The sequence below is a fragment of the Rhinoraja longicauda genome, chromosome 37 (genome assembly GCF_053455715.1).
Source record: "Rhinoraja longicauda isolate Sanriku21f chromosome 37, sRhiLon1.1, whole genome shotgun sequence".
In the NCBI taxonomy this organism is placed as follows: domain Eukaryota; kingdom Metazoa; phylum Chordata; class Chondrichthyes; order Rajiformes; family Arhynchobatidae; genus Rhinoraja; species Rhinoraja longicauda.
The window spans coordinates 9,149,092-9,165,793 of NC_135989.1; the positions used below are offsets into that span (position 1 = coordinate 9,149,092).

At 40.5% G+C, this 16,702-nt stretch overlaps 1 protein-coding gene across 9 annotated transcripts in view; it reads left to right on the top strand.

Annotated features, from left to right (window-relative positions):
* The window catches only part of brd4 (bromodomain containing 4), a 142,961-nt gene that overhangs the window by 66,033 nt on the left and 60,226 nt on the right, over positions 1–16,702 (top strand). For 8 of the 9 annotated variants that reach the window (XM_078429245.1, XM_078429244.1, XM_078429243.1 and 5 more), the window contains 4 exons: positions 3,395–3,523; positions 8,005–8,211; positions 13,532–13,749; positions 14,990–15,276. In XM_078429245.1, the coding sequence (XP_078285371.1) occupies positions 3,395–3,523; positions 8,005–8,211; positions 13,532–13,749; positions 14,990–15,276 (841 nt within the window). The remainder of the gene's footprint in view (positions 1–3,394; positions 3,524–8,004; positions 8,212–13,531; positions 13,750–14,989; positions 15,277–16,702) is intronic. The other variant, XM_078429248.1, reaches the window with a different exon arrangement.

Here is a 16,702-nt window from a genome sequence, read left to right on the forward strand (position 1 = left end):
TTTTGAGTGGGTAAATATACTTTCAGCTAGTTGAACTTTGGGTAAGTTATGTGTGAAATAAACAGTTTTACAAATCAGCATAATCTCTAAAAGTTCTGAAATACGAAGAATGGGGGACCATCAGGTATTTAAAGGATAAAGGGAACACAGGAAAAACATTGTGATTGATATTTTTTTTTAGATTTAGAGATACAGCGCGGAAACAGGCCCTTTGGCCCACCGAGTCCGCGCCGCCCAGCGATCCCCGCACATTAACACTATCCTACACCCACAAGGGACAATTTTTTACATTTGCCCAGCCAATTAACCTACAAACCTGTACATCTTTTGAGTGATGTAACAATGAATGCTACCTTTTTTACAGTAACTTTTAATTTTAGCTCTTCGTTCAGGGAAGGTAGTCTGTATGGAGCACCATGCCATCTTTTGGAGTTCCCCTTAACCACCAGTTGGAGGTTATGGATGATTCCAAAATGTCACATGTTACTTTTAACTTGGATTAATAGAGTGAATAAAAGTTAAAATGAAACTTAAGTACCAATTCTTCAAACACAAAAGAAATATGTTGGTGGGTATTTCTGTTCAATTAATTGGTGGCCAAATTGTTGAGCATTTCATTTTTTGGACATTTGGACATCTTAAACCTTTGTAGAATAACTGTTTGAATGATCTTATTGGCTAATATCTACATACCAAAACCAGATGCTATCCTTTTTCTCTCAATTTATGTTAACAGCAATAGGAATCGAGTTGATCTTCCTGTGCTGCACAGGTTTAAATATTTAGTTTATATATGATAATTATGTGTTCAACTACCCTTCAATCAATTCACAAAATGCTGGAGTAACTCAGCAGGTCAGGCAGCATCTCGGGAGAGAAGGAATGGGCAACGTTTCGGGTCGAGACCCTTCTTCAGACTGATGTCAGGGGGGCGGGACAAAGGAAGGATAAAGATAGAGACAGGAAGATAGAGGGAAATCTGGGGAGGAGAAGAGAGAGACAGAGGATCTGTCTAAAGTTGGAACTATCTAAAACTCCCAATTTGAATATACCCATCAATCAATAGTCATTTTTTAGACAAGGGTTCATTCACAGTGAGGAAGGTGAACTTGGAAAAAACATTTGTTATGAGCAGATAATTTTTTCCATATATAGTTTGAGTGGTGCTGTTTTTGCAGTAAAGCAATTAAAATTTGTCTGCCTTGTTTCCTACATTACAATGATGCAACAAAAACAATTTCTGATGTAACATTGCAGCACTTGTTGGTGATTTATATTTCTATTTAGTGCATGGAAAGGGCAAACCAATATGGAGGCCAATGTAGGATAAAGCGCCATGATGGATGGGTAACGGGTATAGCAAAGGCCCGTGCTTAAGTATTTGGCAGCTGAGACCTGTGCTTATAATAATGGCATCACTGTAAGAGAGATACCAGAATAGGGTAGATACAATTCCAGTCCAATGAAGTTGCAAAACAACAAAAAATATACTCTTGTCTCATCTAGTTGAAAATAGTGGTGGGCATTTAAACATTGGCTGGAGGAGATGACTCCAAGTACGCCCCGGTCCTTCAGGGACTCGGGATTTAATGTTAAACTTGAGATGGAAGTATCCCAATGCATTCTGTCAGAAGTGCCTAATCAATTGGCCATCCCTAATTCCTGTGACTCTCAGTACCCTAGAAAACAATATTTAACCAATTAAATTTCCTCCATCATACCAAGAAGCGGCTGACAGCACAGGATATCGCAAACTACGTGCACAGACTGTATGTGTAGGAAAGAACTGCAGATGCTGGTTTAAATCGAAGGTAGACACAAAATGCTGGAGTAACTCAGCGGGACAGGCAGCATCTCTGAAGAAGGGTCTCGACCTGAAACACGCATTCCTTCTCTCCAGAGATGCTACCTGTCCCACTGAGCATTTTGTGTCTACCTGCACAGACGATATCCTGTGTCACAGTTCTCTGCACTATGGTACTCGAGTTAAGCGCAGCCCTGGGCCATATGGTTTCAATGCAGTCATGATACTGGTGCCTACCCTAACAGCATGGGAAATCACCCAAGAAAGGCTTGTTCACATTTGACTTCCCAAATCTGTTCACCATCCACGAAACACGTCAGAAGACTACTTTCTCCCTGCTTGGATGGGTGCAGTTCCAACAACCTTAAGGAGCTTGTCACCAAAAATGTGAGGCAGAGATAGGATAGAGAGAACAAGGTGAGGCACACTTTAAGGTGGGAGGGACAAAGTTTAAAGGTGGTGTGCAGGGACCTTTTTTTTTCCAGAAGATGTTGCACGCCTGGAAAGCACACTATTGGTGCTGGTGGAGGCAGATATGATAGTGGCATTTGAGGTCTTTGGGTAGACAGATGAATATGCAGGAAATGGAGGGATATGAATTATGTGCAAGCAGATGATAGTTTCTCTTGGCATCGTGTTTGGTCCAGACTTTGTGGGCCATAGGGCATGTGCTTGTGCTCTACTGTTCAATGTAGCACAGCAAAATTACCTTCATCAGAAGAACTCAATTTTCAAGTTGACAACATCACGGGCAGTTGGCGATGGGTAATAAATGTTGCCATTGCCAGCGATTCTGTTAAGCATTTATCAGTGGGCTAGATATTTACTGTGTCACTGTGTTGAAATTAGATTCCCACACACACTGCTGCATTTAGTAGATGATTTCTACAAGAGGCAGAGTTTCAAAGACCATGGTAACTAGAGTTGTTTCATGTTACTGTTGATGTCCGTTAGGACATGTTTCATTTTGCAGACCTTAGGCAGTCTTGTATGATTTTTTTTGGATCAGTAGGTGAAAGGAAAAACGCATGACCCAATTTATTGTACCCTTCAATATGCTGTTGGAATATGAAGAACACTGGAGCAGTAAAATAAGTTCATATTCATTGAAGTGAGAGTTATATGTAAGATGCGTGTGTGTACTTTGTGAATTTTTGAGGAGAATATGGATTTTGTTTTTGGAAACTTCACTGTTTTGAAGCTGTACAAAGATTAATTTTGGTATATTACTGAAAAGCTCATTGCATTTTCTGTAGGTTAACATTAGCCATTTGTGTGTTAAATTGAAACAGCAATGTTGGATGAAGAATGTACTTGTTTTGAAAAAAAGTCCTTTCAAAGTTTGAACCTGGGTCATTTTAATCCAAAAAGATTTATTTAGGAATCTGGAGTTTTGTTTCTTTGTACAGTATTCCTGATTATATCATTGATTTTATACGCCAGTAGCATTCGCCCAGGTCTTAGTTTTGTTAACGTAAATTAATTCCAGTAGTATTAATACATAAGGAATTTTAGGGTACTTAATTTCAGAGTGACTGGAAGGTTGCATGTGAGTTGTAGCCAATGTCTTGATCTTTTGTTTGCTTTTAGGCAAAAATGGACAACCGACAATATGGGGATGCTCAAGACTTTGCAGCAGATGTTCGGTTGATGTTCTCCAATTGTTACAAATATAATCCTCCTGATCATGAAGTGGTTGCGATGGCACGAAAACTGCAGGTTCGTAAGTGGTTGGTTTATTTAGTTTAGTTTGGAGATACAGTGTGAAACAGGCCCTTCGGCTCACCGAATCCACACCAACCAGCGATCCCCGCACATTAGTACTATCCTACACACACTAGAGACAATTTACATTTATACCAATTCCATTACATTTATAATAAACCTGTATGTCTTTGGAGTGTGGAAGGAAACCAAAGATCTCGGAGAAAACTCAACGCGGTTATATGGAGAACGTACAAACTCCATACAGATAGCACCCGTAGTCGGGATCGAACCCGGGCCTCTGGCGCTGTAAGGCAGCCACTGTGTCGTCAAAAAGAATACTTCTTTCATTGGATCCCTCTACTGGACTAGAAACATTGCTCTAATATAGGTTTCCATAGTTTAGATGAGTATGGTGGGAAGGCTAAGACGTTTAACTAAATGGATTTAAGCTATACGGTTGTACGTTTCTAATGGAAGGAACAAATTAAAGTAGCCTCAAAGCAGTTCCTGCAATGAAAATTTATATCTGTTGCAAATTAATATCTCATTTGTTGTCCCCAATCTGTCATTGAGATCAATAAAGGTGTAAGACCATAGGTCTGAAATGTAGAAAACAGTTGTTACAGTTATGAATGCAAGTCAATAAGGTCAAAGTAAGTGTATCAGATCATGGGACGGTGCAGTGATCACATTTTTATCTGTGAACCAAGCGATCTCGGATTCAAACAGTGTTTGAAAAAACTAAACAGCTAATGCAAATTGACAGGATTATATTACTGACCAAGTACTATTCGAAGTAGCAACTCTCAAATCTTCAATTGAATGTCTATCCATTGAATATCTATCTAGTCAATTGTACTCAAATGATCTTATGGCACATTATCACGTATTTCTTAATGTTAACAGATGTTTGGTCACCTATCGCATTGCTGTTGATGAGTTTGTGCAAAAGAGCTACTTTTTTATAGACAAGCAATGCTGGAATAACATAGGAAAATGGATAGGTGACATGTCAGGTCAGCGCCCTTCTTCAGACTGAAGAAAATGTCTGAAGAAGGGTCCCCACCCCGAAACGTCACCTATCCATTTTCCCCAGAGATGCTGCGTGAACTGCGGAATTACTTTGGCATTTTGTGTCTCTTTGATATAAACCAGCATCTGCAGTTCGTTGTTGTTATGCAGCTACTGTTTTATGTCCTTTTCTCATTTCTCACCGCTTGGTGGTGAATCGCCATCAGTATGTGAAAGCTGCCATATTGCAACTTATTTTTTCTTGACATGTTGAGCTATTAAAAATCAAAGCAAATTAACGATTTTGAATTATTCCATGCCTTTGTTTTTTTTGCACAATTAAAATATCGTGCCCCATAATTTAAGTAGTGGAAAGGGTACATTACATGCTCCACAAAACCAAGCAGTGTTTTAGTTGTGAGGGTTTCAAAATTGAGACCATTAAAATAGAAGAATGACAATGGTTTCTATTGTTTCTGAGTGGGTAAATATTCTTTCCACTAGATGGACAATTGGTAAAAATGGTTATGTATCTGGGATTTATTAGCGTTCAGGCTTGTGTTAGGTTCAAATTGCTCATGGTCAGCTCAGTATACAGAAATCTGGATTTGGGTTGGTTTTGTTAACTTTATACTTGAGCAGATCATTAACTAGTTGATCAATTTTAAAGAGTTTAAAATATCATTGTCACAGTGATAACTGCACAGCTATTTTGTAATAAAATGCTGAATTGAGACCCTGCAGTAATTTTGAGGTCCATAATTGTATTTGACCTCGATTTTCAGTTGGGAATTTGTTTTTCATTTTCAGATATGTAACCATTTTTATTAAGGAAACTATCCAACTTCAATTTGGCATCTTTTACCTGAATCTTTGTCATGTGAATGAATGAATGAATAAAAATGTATTAGCAATGTACATACAAGGAATTTGCCTTGGTGCTTTGCTCTCATGGATAAAAACACGATATACAGTGGACAATTAAAAATAAAACATAATTTAAACATGTGAAAATAAAGTACCAGAGCAAAAGGAGGCTACATATTTTTGGCTGTTAAACAGAGCTACTGCTCATGGAAAAAAGCTGTTTTTATGTCTGGCTGTGGCGACTTTGATGGTCCGGAGTCACCTCCCAGAGGGAAGTGTTTCAAAGAGTTTGTGGCCAGGGTGAGAGGGATCAGAGATGATCTTACCCACTCACTTCCTGGCCCTTGCAGTGTAAAGTTCGTCAATGGGAGGGGGGGTTGCAGTCAACAACTTTCTCGGCTGATCGAACGATGCGCTGCAGCCTCCAGATGTCATGATTGGTGGCTGAGCCAAACCAGACCATGATGGAGAAGGTGAGGACAGACTATGATGGTAGTGTAAAACTGGACCATCATTGCCTGGTAGACACAAAATGCTGGAGTAACTCAGCGGGACAGGCAGCATCTCTGGAGAGAAGGAATGGGTGACGTTTCGGGTTGTGGCCCTTCTTCAGACTGATGTGGGGAAGGTTCTCAACCCGAAAAGTCACCCATTCCTTCCCTCCACATATGTTGCCTGTCCCGCTGAATTACTCCAGCATTTTGGGTCTATCTTCTGCAGCATCTGCAGTTCTTTCCTACACCATCATTGGTGGCAGGTTGCCGCAGGAAGCACATTCTCTGTTGGGCCTTTTTGACTGTGGAGTCGATGGTGGCCTCCCATGTAAGGTCCCTGGAGACGATGGTTCCGAGGAACTTAAATGACTCCACAGTTGTGACTAGTGTTGTTGATGATGAGTGGGGGGGAGGGGAGGGGAAGCTCTCCTAAAGTCTACACTCAATTCCACTGTCTTAAGAGCATTGAGCTCCAAGTTGCTGCGATGGCACCAGGACGCCAGCTGTGTTACATTCTGGATCAGTCGAATCAGGGTTGTGTCGTCTGCAAACTTGAGAAGCTTGACAGAGGAGTCTGTGGAGGTGCAGTCGTTGGTGTAGAGAGAGTAAAGGAGAGGGGAGAGTACGCAGCCTTGTGGTGCTCCTATGCTGACTGCCAGCGGGTCCAAGATGTGCTTTCCCAGCCTCACATGCTGCTTCCTGTCTGTCAGGAAGTTGGTGATCCACTTACAGAGGGGTTCAGGCACAGTCAACTGGGAGAGTGTGGAGTGTATTAGCTCTGGCACAATGGTGTTGAATGCAGAGCAAAAAATCCACAAACAGAGCCCTTGCATAGGTCCTCTGGCGGTCTAGGTGCTAGAGGATGAAGTGCAGGCCGAGGTTGTGGCTGCACTGACTCCACGGGATGGCGGGACTGACCTATGATGAAAGAATGGGTCAACTGGGCATGTATTCACTGGAATTTGGAAGGATGAGAGGGGATCTTATAGAGACATAAAAAATTCTTAAAGGATTGGACAGGCTAGATGCAGGAAAAATGTTCCCTATGTTGGGGAGTGCAGAACTAGGGGTCACACTTTAAGAATAAAGGGTAGGCCATTTAGGACTGAGACGAGGAAACATTCCTTCACCCAGAGAGTTGTGAATCTGTGGTATTCTCTGCCACAGAAGGCAGTGGAGGCCATTTCACTGGACGTTTTCAAGAGAGAGTTAGATTTAGCTCTCGGGCTAAAAGAATCAAGGGATATGGGGGAGAAGCAGGAAAGGGGTACTGATTTTAGATGATCAACCATGGTCGTATTGAATGGCTGGCTCGAAGGGCTGAGTGGCCTAATCCCGCACCTATTTTTGTATGTTTCTATGATTTATTTATCCAGCAGGGAGTTTGCAATACTTTTCAGGTGGGCCGGCACAAGTCTTTCAAGGGTTTTCATGATTACAGAGGTCAGTGCAACAGGCCTGTAGTCATTAAGACCCATAATCCTTATTTTTGGGGGGTACAGGAACAATAGTGGACTTTGAAACAGGCAGGGACAGTGCAGGTTTGCAGGGACTGATTGAAAATGTTTGTGTAGATTGGTGCCAGTTGTTCGGCATAGAGCTTGAGGGTAGAGGGGGAAACATTGTCTGGAGATTACCGGCCTTTCTGTCTCCTGAATAGCTTTTGCACCACTTGTTAGTGATGGAAGTGGCCAGACTGATGTTGGGCAGCAAGGATGGGGAGGGTAGTGGAGGGAGGGCCCAGTCTTTGCAGACTGGAGTCAGGCTGTAAGTAGGTGTGAAGTGGTGATTGGGGAGGTGAGGATGGAAGAGGGGTACCTCGGTCATGTTTCTGACTTTCAAACCAGCAGGAGAACTCATTCAGGCCGTTAGTCAACTGACGATTGTCCAAGGAGTGGGGGGGGGTTCCACTTGCTGGTGATTTCTTGCATGCCCTTCCACACTGAAGATGAGTCATTAGCCGAGAACTTGCTCCTCAACTGGATATTGCTCCTTGTTTTGACATTAGTCTCCCTCTTTTTATGCAAGTGGATGATAATGCAAGTGACTTAATGCATTGTGTACAAAACAAGTCAATTTAGATGGTAGTTGGATTTCATATCCTTGCTTTGTTCTTTCTAGGATGTGTTTGAGATGCGTTTTGCAAAAATGCCAGACGAGCCCGTTGAACCAGTTGTTCCATCTCCTCCTCCTGTTCCACCTCCAACCACCCAGGTGTCATCCTCATCCTCGAGCGATAGCAGCAGTGACAGCTCCTCTGACAGTGACAGCAGCACAGATGATTCTGAGGAGGAGCGGGCACAGCGGCTGGCTGAACTTCAAGAACAGGTACTGCCTTTGAAGCCTCCATATAAATAAGTTTGCCATGATTTTAGTATCTTGGCTCCACATTTCTGCAATAGACAGGATAAAGGGAATTTATTTTAAGTTATTTTAAACTGAATGATTGCCACCACTTTACAATGAGTTGATGTTTTGAAATCATTTGACTTGGACAGTCAGAAGTTATTATGAATGGAACTCTATATCCATTTATGAGTCAGTTGCATTTTTTGCAGTTTTTTATTTGGTAATTTGGAAAGGTCAGTTCTTGGTTGAGTGGTTTTCTTTTCTAACACACGTTGTGGGTTAGATTGTTTCAAATAAAGTGCTCATTATCTGTGTATCCCCATTTTCACATAGTTTTCTGTTTCTATATACTCGTATGCCTACATGGATCACATAGCATTAAGAAGTTACACTGCAATTATCGGCTGTGCAGCTCCATTTATCAGGGTTTGTGTTTATCAGAGATATACGGGTTCTTTTAATGTAACTTACACTTATGCCCTACTGTAAAGCCCTTTGGTTCTACTGTGGGGACATTCTTGGTCAGACTCGAACGCTGAATGTGTTTGTGTCTGTTCTTATCCGTATATATTTTTTCTGCTGAGTTTGATGGACTGCCATGTTCTCTTGAGTTATTCTCCTTTAATTTTCTAAAAATAATATTGCTTAATTTTCCCTTGAATTTGACCAATTGGTAGTTTCCTGTCTTTCAAACCTGTGGCACGGACTAGTTTTTCTCTCTGAAGATTAATTTTCAAAACTTTAAACATTTCTTCAGTTTTGATATAATCCCAACCTATCAAATGGCAAATAACCAATTAACTGAACTCCCATACCTCTCAGGCAATTAAAATTCTGGATAGTCATAGTGATACAGCGTGGAAACAGGCACCTCGGCCCAACTTACCCACACTGGCCAACATGTCCCAGCTATGATTATGTTTTGATCAAACATAAACTGATTAAATTACAAGCTTGAAAGCAAATGTTACATTTATTTCTCGAGCCTGGGATATTCCAATAAAAACCACTCAGTAATTTATGAAAGAGACGGAGCTTTTGAACAAATTCTAAAAGAATCAGTTTTATCAAATAATTTGGAGCTGACCTGAGTGATGGTTCTCAAGCTTTACTTGGAGAAATCATCTCTGGGCAACGAAGCAATTAAGATCACGATTTTATCAATGTCAAAAGAATGAATGACATCAGTGTTTGTGGAATTGTTCCGGAACATTATGTGAAGTTCCCAGCCGCACTCTAAAGTACACAGCATCTTTTGAAGATGACCTTGGTTTGATACCAGTCAGCTCTTTTTTTATTTTGCTATTCTGAATGTTGCAATTCAATCAGATTGTAGTCTCATAATTTGAAAACTGAAAATCATTTTTCTTTCCATTGATTAGCAGAGGGCAAACTCTTTGCAAAACACTTTTGGTTCTTGCGTAAACATACAGCTTCGGAATTGATTCATGATAACAGCTTTGAAACAAACTGGTGGAATTGAAATGTAAAGCATGTTTAAATTCATGGCTCACTGAATATGATTTTACCACTGCAACATTTGGAGTTAACCTTGATTAAATCGTGTAGGGTGGAAATGAGTTTTGTTTAATTGCATATTGTGCTGCGGCTCGTGGCGGTGCCTGCCATATGTAACTGATGTGGGGCAGCTTTTTTTCCTCTTGTGACATACTTTTTAGTGCTTGAAGACAGAATGCAGAAAAATTGGATATCGTCTACCCAACTGGAGAGCAAATTATACATGACATTTATATGGAATGTATAATTCAGGTACATGGTGGAAATATTAGAATCATCTTCCAAACTGTCTTGTATTTTTAAATTTCCACAAAGTTCTTTCAATGAGCAATAATAAATTAATACTTGGGGAATTTGAGACTCAAGATAAATGTTAATGGGTAACACTGGATCACTTGCTTTGCACTGTGTGCAGCTTTTTATGCCGAAATCCGTTTCAAAGCATTGGAATTTTGCTACGTTGGTGCTACCGTTTTGCCACCTTCCCACTTGTCCAGGCATTTCATTGTTACCTCGTGGTACAGTGATTTAGTACAATTAGTTTAGAATGTGGTGTACTGTCGTCAACCTTTCATTTATATCCAGCTTAATTGAGAACCCCAACATAAATTTTAAATGACCCCTCTCAAGAAGAGGATAAGTCGTAAGAACTAAAGAATACGCTGATTATCATGTTAGGAATTCTTTTCATAGCTGGAGAGTTTAGATATGACTACAGATGGCAACAGGTTGATTGTTTTTTTAATTGAAAGTTTGCTGAATGACAGTTCAGAAAACAATTAGACCCATCAAAGATATACTTGAATGTACTTAAACTATGGAATTACTGAAGAAGGGTCTCTGAAGAAGGGTCTCGACCCGAAACGTCACCCATTCTTTCTCTCCAGAGATGCTGCCTGACCCGCTGAGTTACTCCAGCTTTTTGTGTCGATCTATGGAAATACTTGACTGAAATAAAAGCAGCAAATCCGGGAAAAACTCTGAAGAACCACATCTGCAAGGCTGATGTCAGAAGTATAATGGAATACTCCGCACTTGCCTGGAAGTGCACAGATTTCACAACAATAAAGAAGTTTTGCATCTGTACCATAGGCACCCCGTCCACCATTGATGCACAGTAGCAGCAGTTTGTATTGCCTACATGATGCATTACAATAACTCACCAAAGGTTGTTTAACAGAACCTTCCAAATCCATTACCGGCTAGAAGGACAACAGCAACAAAAGCATGAAAACGCCATCACCTGGAAGTTGCCCTCCACATCGCTCGGTCAAATTCCTGGAAATTCTCTCCCTCACAGCATTGTTAAACGTATTCCTTAATTCCCTGAACACCTAAATAATATTGATACCTTGGTGTACTGAGTGATTTGAGCCCCTACAACTCTCTGCTGAAAGACTTCAAAATTTCACTATTCATGTTTGAAGAATTTATTTTCTCATCATGGCCTCGTACCGTACAAGGCCAAGATCTCTAGTTCTCGATAGCTAGGGACAACCAACTCGGCAACTACTCTGTAAAGCCCTGATGAGAATTTAATATATTTATTGAGATTCTCTCAATCTCTTAAACTGGAGCATAGACCCAGTCTGCTTAATCTCTCCTCAGGATAAATCAATAGACAATAGGTGCAGGAGGAGGCCATTAGGCCATTCGGCCCTTCGAGCCAGCACCGCCATTCAATGTGATCATGGCTGATCATTCTCAAATCCTCTAAGGAATTGACCTTCTGATTTTGCTGAATTCTCTATATTACAATTATGCCCTTTTGGTAGGGAGATCACAGTGATTGACAATATTCCAGATGCACTACCTCTAGTTTTCCAGTCAAAACTAGTACAGTATGTTGTTTGCCTTCTCACTGACTTTCTAAACCCAATTGTGAATTATCAATGATTTGCGTACTGGAGAGCATTTGTGTACTTTAGAACACTTCCTCTGACATTTTTGTTTAAATTCCCTTTCTAGTTTGTTTTACGAAAGTGGTTGACTTTTTTAACATTATACGTCATCCATTGAGTCCGTGCTATTCACTTTGCATGTCCATGTCCTTTTAAGGCAGCTCTGCGTCATTTTCACAGCACATAATGCTGCTTAGCTTATGGTATCATTTGGACATATTACATGATCCGGTGTCCAAATATTGATTGATTAATTACGGCTGCGATATTAGCACCGGCCCTGTGGCATTCCACTTGTGCAGCCTCCTACTGATTTTTATAAACTAATCCTCCATCCATGCCAGTATATTAATCCTCATGCATTCTGGTTTTTTTAATCTCTTGTTCGGGACCATATTGAAGACTTTCTAAAAGTATACATCTCTTATAACCTCAAACACAAAAGGTTTGTTAAATGTGATTTCTCTCATAAAGTTTTTTTTTTTTGAGTGCCTTGTTAATGATAGATTCCAGCATTTTCCTTCCTACTGATATCACATAGTCAATAGTCGTTTATTTGTCACATACACATAAATGTGCAGTGAAATGAAACATTACCCGAAGTTCAACAATAAGACCAATAAGAATAATCAATAAAAATGCAATAACACATACAATCATAAACTAACACCAAACAAAAGAAACATCCATCACAGTGCGTCTCCTCCAGTCCCTCCTCACTGTGATGGAAGGCCAGAATGTCTTTTTCTCTTCCCCTGCCGTCTTCCCCTGCGGTCAGGCTGTTGGAGTTGCCACATCGGGGCGGTCGGGGCTCCCGACATTGAAGCCCCCACCGGGCGGAGAAAATCCCGTGGCCTATTTTAGGCCGCGCCGGACGGTGAAAGGTCCGCGGCAGGCCGACCCAAGCCCCGCGATTCGGGGCGGGCGAAGACGCTGCCGCTGCCCGAGGTCCCGATGTCGGCCCCCATCCAGGGGCCTGCGGGCTTCCGACGTCCAGGCGGCCCGCGCCGGAGACGAGTCGCAGCCGCTCCCGCAGCATCGGAAGGCAGCCAGCCAGACGTTTTTGGTGAGTCCAGGCCGTGGGCTCTGCGAACCAGAGCCCAGGTGGTCCCAGGTGCATGGCCGGTGGTAGGCCGCAGCGGGAACGGAGACACGACACAGAAACAAAGGTCGGGTCTCCGTTCGGGAGAGAGAATTTTACAGTTCCCGTTCCCTCTCACCCCCCCACCACCACCACATAACATACAAACACTACACCATATTAAAACTACAATTCAGACAAAAACAACAAAAAACACAAAAGACAAACGGACTGCAGGCAAGCCGCAGCTGCGAGGGCAGCGCTGGCTCCTCCTAGGGCAGTATTTATATGCATAAATACATGCATATAAATAATCAGGTAAAGTGTTCTTGTACAGGGAGTTATTCAGGTCTGGGGTTATAATGGAGGCAAATTGAATATAGAATTGAAAAGTATCGAGAATATTTCAGGAATTTTCACAGCAATGGGAGAGGATGAGTGCGGAACCGGCTGGATTTATTTTGCATGGAACCAACACACAATTGATGGACCAAACAGCTATCTCCTAAGCTGTAATCATCTTGTGATATTGTGTAATTGTGAGCATTATATTATCTAATTCAGTATTTACTAGATGGCAGGTACTAATCTATGTTGTTCCTGCCTTCTGATAAAATTACTACAAATTATTTATATTGTCAGAAATTTTTCCCGGCCTCTTCACTCTACATTTGTGTGAATGTGCATCCATCAAGTAGACGACATAACTACAACTGTTACAGGCAAATGCATATTCTTGTGTTCAAAATTTGTGGAAGTAAATTGCAATTAAGTTTGATCATTGTTTTGTGTCATATAGTTGAAAGCGGTACATGAGCAGCTGGCTGCCCTTTCCCAACCGCAACTGTCAAAACCAAAGAAGAAAGAGAAAGATAAGAAAGAGGAGAAAAAGAAAGAGAAGGAAAAGGACAAAGAAAAAGAGAGGCATAAAAAGAAAGATGATGTGGAAGAAAAGAAAAAGAGCAAAGCTAAGGAGCAACAGCCAAAAAAATCAAAGAAGAGCAATGCAAATCCCAGGTAAATCTGCTTGCAGGTTAATTTCTTGGTTATTCAAATATTAGTTAAATATCAGTCATGGTCAAATCATTATTTCAGGTGAAAGCCTGGTCTGAGCTGGTTTATCAAATAGAAATTTTGTATAATTTGAGTGATATGTGGTTCAAGCACTGGACCATTGACCCAGAGAAACCAGCCTGATCACAGGTGTGATCAGCTTGATCACCTGGGATCAAGTCACAATTTCGATGCAACTTAAGGATGAGTCCGATCCCAGACGTTTTTGGGTGTTACTGCAATATTTTTTGAAAAGTTCCCGATGGCAATCATTACTTTCAGCTGCTGTTCCTCCTGGTCCAGATTTGGGACATGGTTCATAAAACTTCTTGTTTTCATCCGTATAGCTTGTCTGCTTTGGCTAATTGTTTTTGTCTCTTTTGGATGCTTGCCCATTCCTTCAAATAGCAGGATAATGCTTTGTATTGTGGTGAATAATCAGTAAGGCAAATGATGTTTGAATCCTGCGATTTAATCAATTTAATGTTGAAGCTCTTCACTTTCCTGAAACATTTGCATTGGAACTAAATTAATGTGTACCACCTTCATCTCAAATAGTTCCTCAATCATTTAAAGACACAGTAGTATTTAAGAACTAGCCATGTGGCGAAATAGTGACTTCAAACTTATTTGTGATCAGTGAGTTATGTAGAACTATTTTTTTTGAGCAGTGGAGGGAAAATGCATCAGTTATGTGGTTAAATTCGACAAAGTATTTGAGTTTCCACTTGCATTGAGGATTATGGTGATGTGGATAGCGAGGCAGAGCATTGTCTGATATAACTTGATGCCAGCAAGTGTGAGCTGATGCATTTTGGGAAGCTAGTTAGGGGCAGGACGTACACAATAAATGGTAGGGGTCGATGGAATATTGCCAAACCGAGACCCTCATGAAATGGAGATAATGAAATCATACGTGCTTATAAAGATTTATAGAATGAAATTGTTTTTAAATGGTATGTTTACAATCCTTTATGGTGAATTTACTTGTAGTTATTGCTTTAAATGAGCAGAAGAAAGGTTATGGAGTACTTGGGCTAAACTTTTGAGCTGTTGTGCTGCATTTATAAGTATAAATCTTGATAAATGCTACTTGTTCTTAACCGAGTACCAATAATCCCTATTCTCTGTGAAGCATGAAGAAAATCTTGACCCTTGTGACATGTTTTAATGTTTGTCTTAATTTCCATCACTCTCCATTCAGGAACACGAAGAACAACAAACCTGGACCCACATACGACTCTGAAGAAGAAGATAAATGCAAGCCGATGACCTATGAGGAGAAAAGACAGCTGAGTTTGGATATAAACAAACTTCCTGGAGATAAATTGGGGAGAGTAGTTCACATCATTCAGTCCCGTGAACCCTCGCTGAGAAACTCAAACCCTGATGAAATTGAAATAGACTTTGAAACTTTAAAACCCTCCACATTGCGAGAGCTAGAACGATACGTTACGTCGTGTTTACGAAAAAAAGCGAGGAAACCTCAAGGTGAGTTTATCCCCTGCATGGTGAGATGCATGAGAGATGAGTTTTTGAGAACTAAATGCATTTTTAGATCAATTTTACACAAAATTACCGAAGACATTCCTGAAATCAGTAATCCTTCTCTTTACTAAAAATGTTCTCCACTTCCACACTCCACACTATTTCTTGATTGTAGTGCCCTTTGGGAGCATTTTTTCCCTTGTTGGCTTTTCCTCGTTTTACCTCTGAAAGCCAGCTGTTAGGTGGTTTATTAGTGACGTGGGTGATTGTTTCTTTCCTAAGTCCTCAGCTGGAGTCTAGGTCACACTGCTGCAATTCTGCAATGTGTCAACACACTGCATTATCGCCAGGGACTGATTTGTTGAAGCAACAGCCAGTTTTTTAAGATAATAAGTTAACGTACATTAAAAGCCTGACATTTAAAACATGTTGGAGATGCATCTGACAGAAACGAGCATCTTTTTTTCTCACTGATAGATTGTAGGGTCACATTAAGCAAGGCTTGAGTGACATGTTAGAAGCGAGCAGAAAAGGCTGCAATACTAATTGGAATGGCTTTCTGTACAACTTCAGTCTCTTGCTCTAACAATCAGAATTCCGCAAATGAAATTTACTTTTGTTGTTTGACTTAGTGGTGGATAATTTGAATCCCATTAAAATATTGTCCTGGCAGTTCCTCTTGCAAAATATATCATACTCCTCTCCCAATGAGATCACCCTGTTGCGACTTAATATGAAGTGTAGGAAACAGGACCACGTGTACATAGTAACTTTTTAATCATGAAATGCTCAGTTTCCTTTCACCATCTTGTATTGCCATAATGACTGTTCTTCCATGATGAGGAACTGTAGGTATTTTTTTCTTTTACAGTCATTTTTCCAGCTGTTGGTTGGATAGGAAACAGAAACAGGAATGCTCTTTGATATTTTCCCCACCCAAGTGTCAATTTGACATTTTTGTGCAAATAAATACATTTTTGTTAACAAAAATACTTCCTCATTCCCTTTTGTCATGACATGGTGAATTGTAGCCCCCAATTTGCTTAGTATCATAGAGGTTAAAAAACATTGACTAAGTTACCACCTGAATTTTTTTGGTATTGCGTCCCAAATTCATCCCCTTTCTGCTTTCCAAAAACCGGTCCAGAGGATTACAGGAAATATCAGGTTAATTAATGTTTTGGTCATCCTGAGGCTGGGCATAAAAATGTAACTTTTGAAATTAAATATTTATTCATAATAGGTGAAAGTACTATTTTTATTTTCAATTAGTTTGATTAATAAACTAAATTGTTTTTGATTTGAATGATCAAAATCTGCATTACATATAAATCCCTAAAGTACATTAACAGCAGTAAAGCCATTGTGTCATAGCTGTAGAATGTGCACCAAGTACTAGATGATCTATTAGAGTCAAAGGTAAAACTGT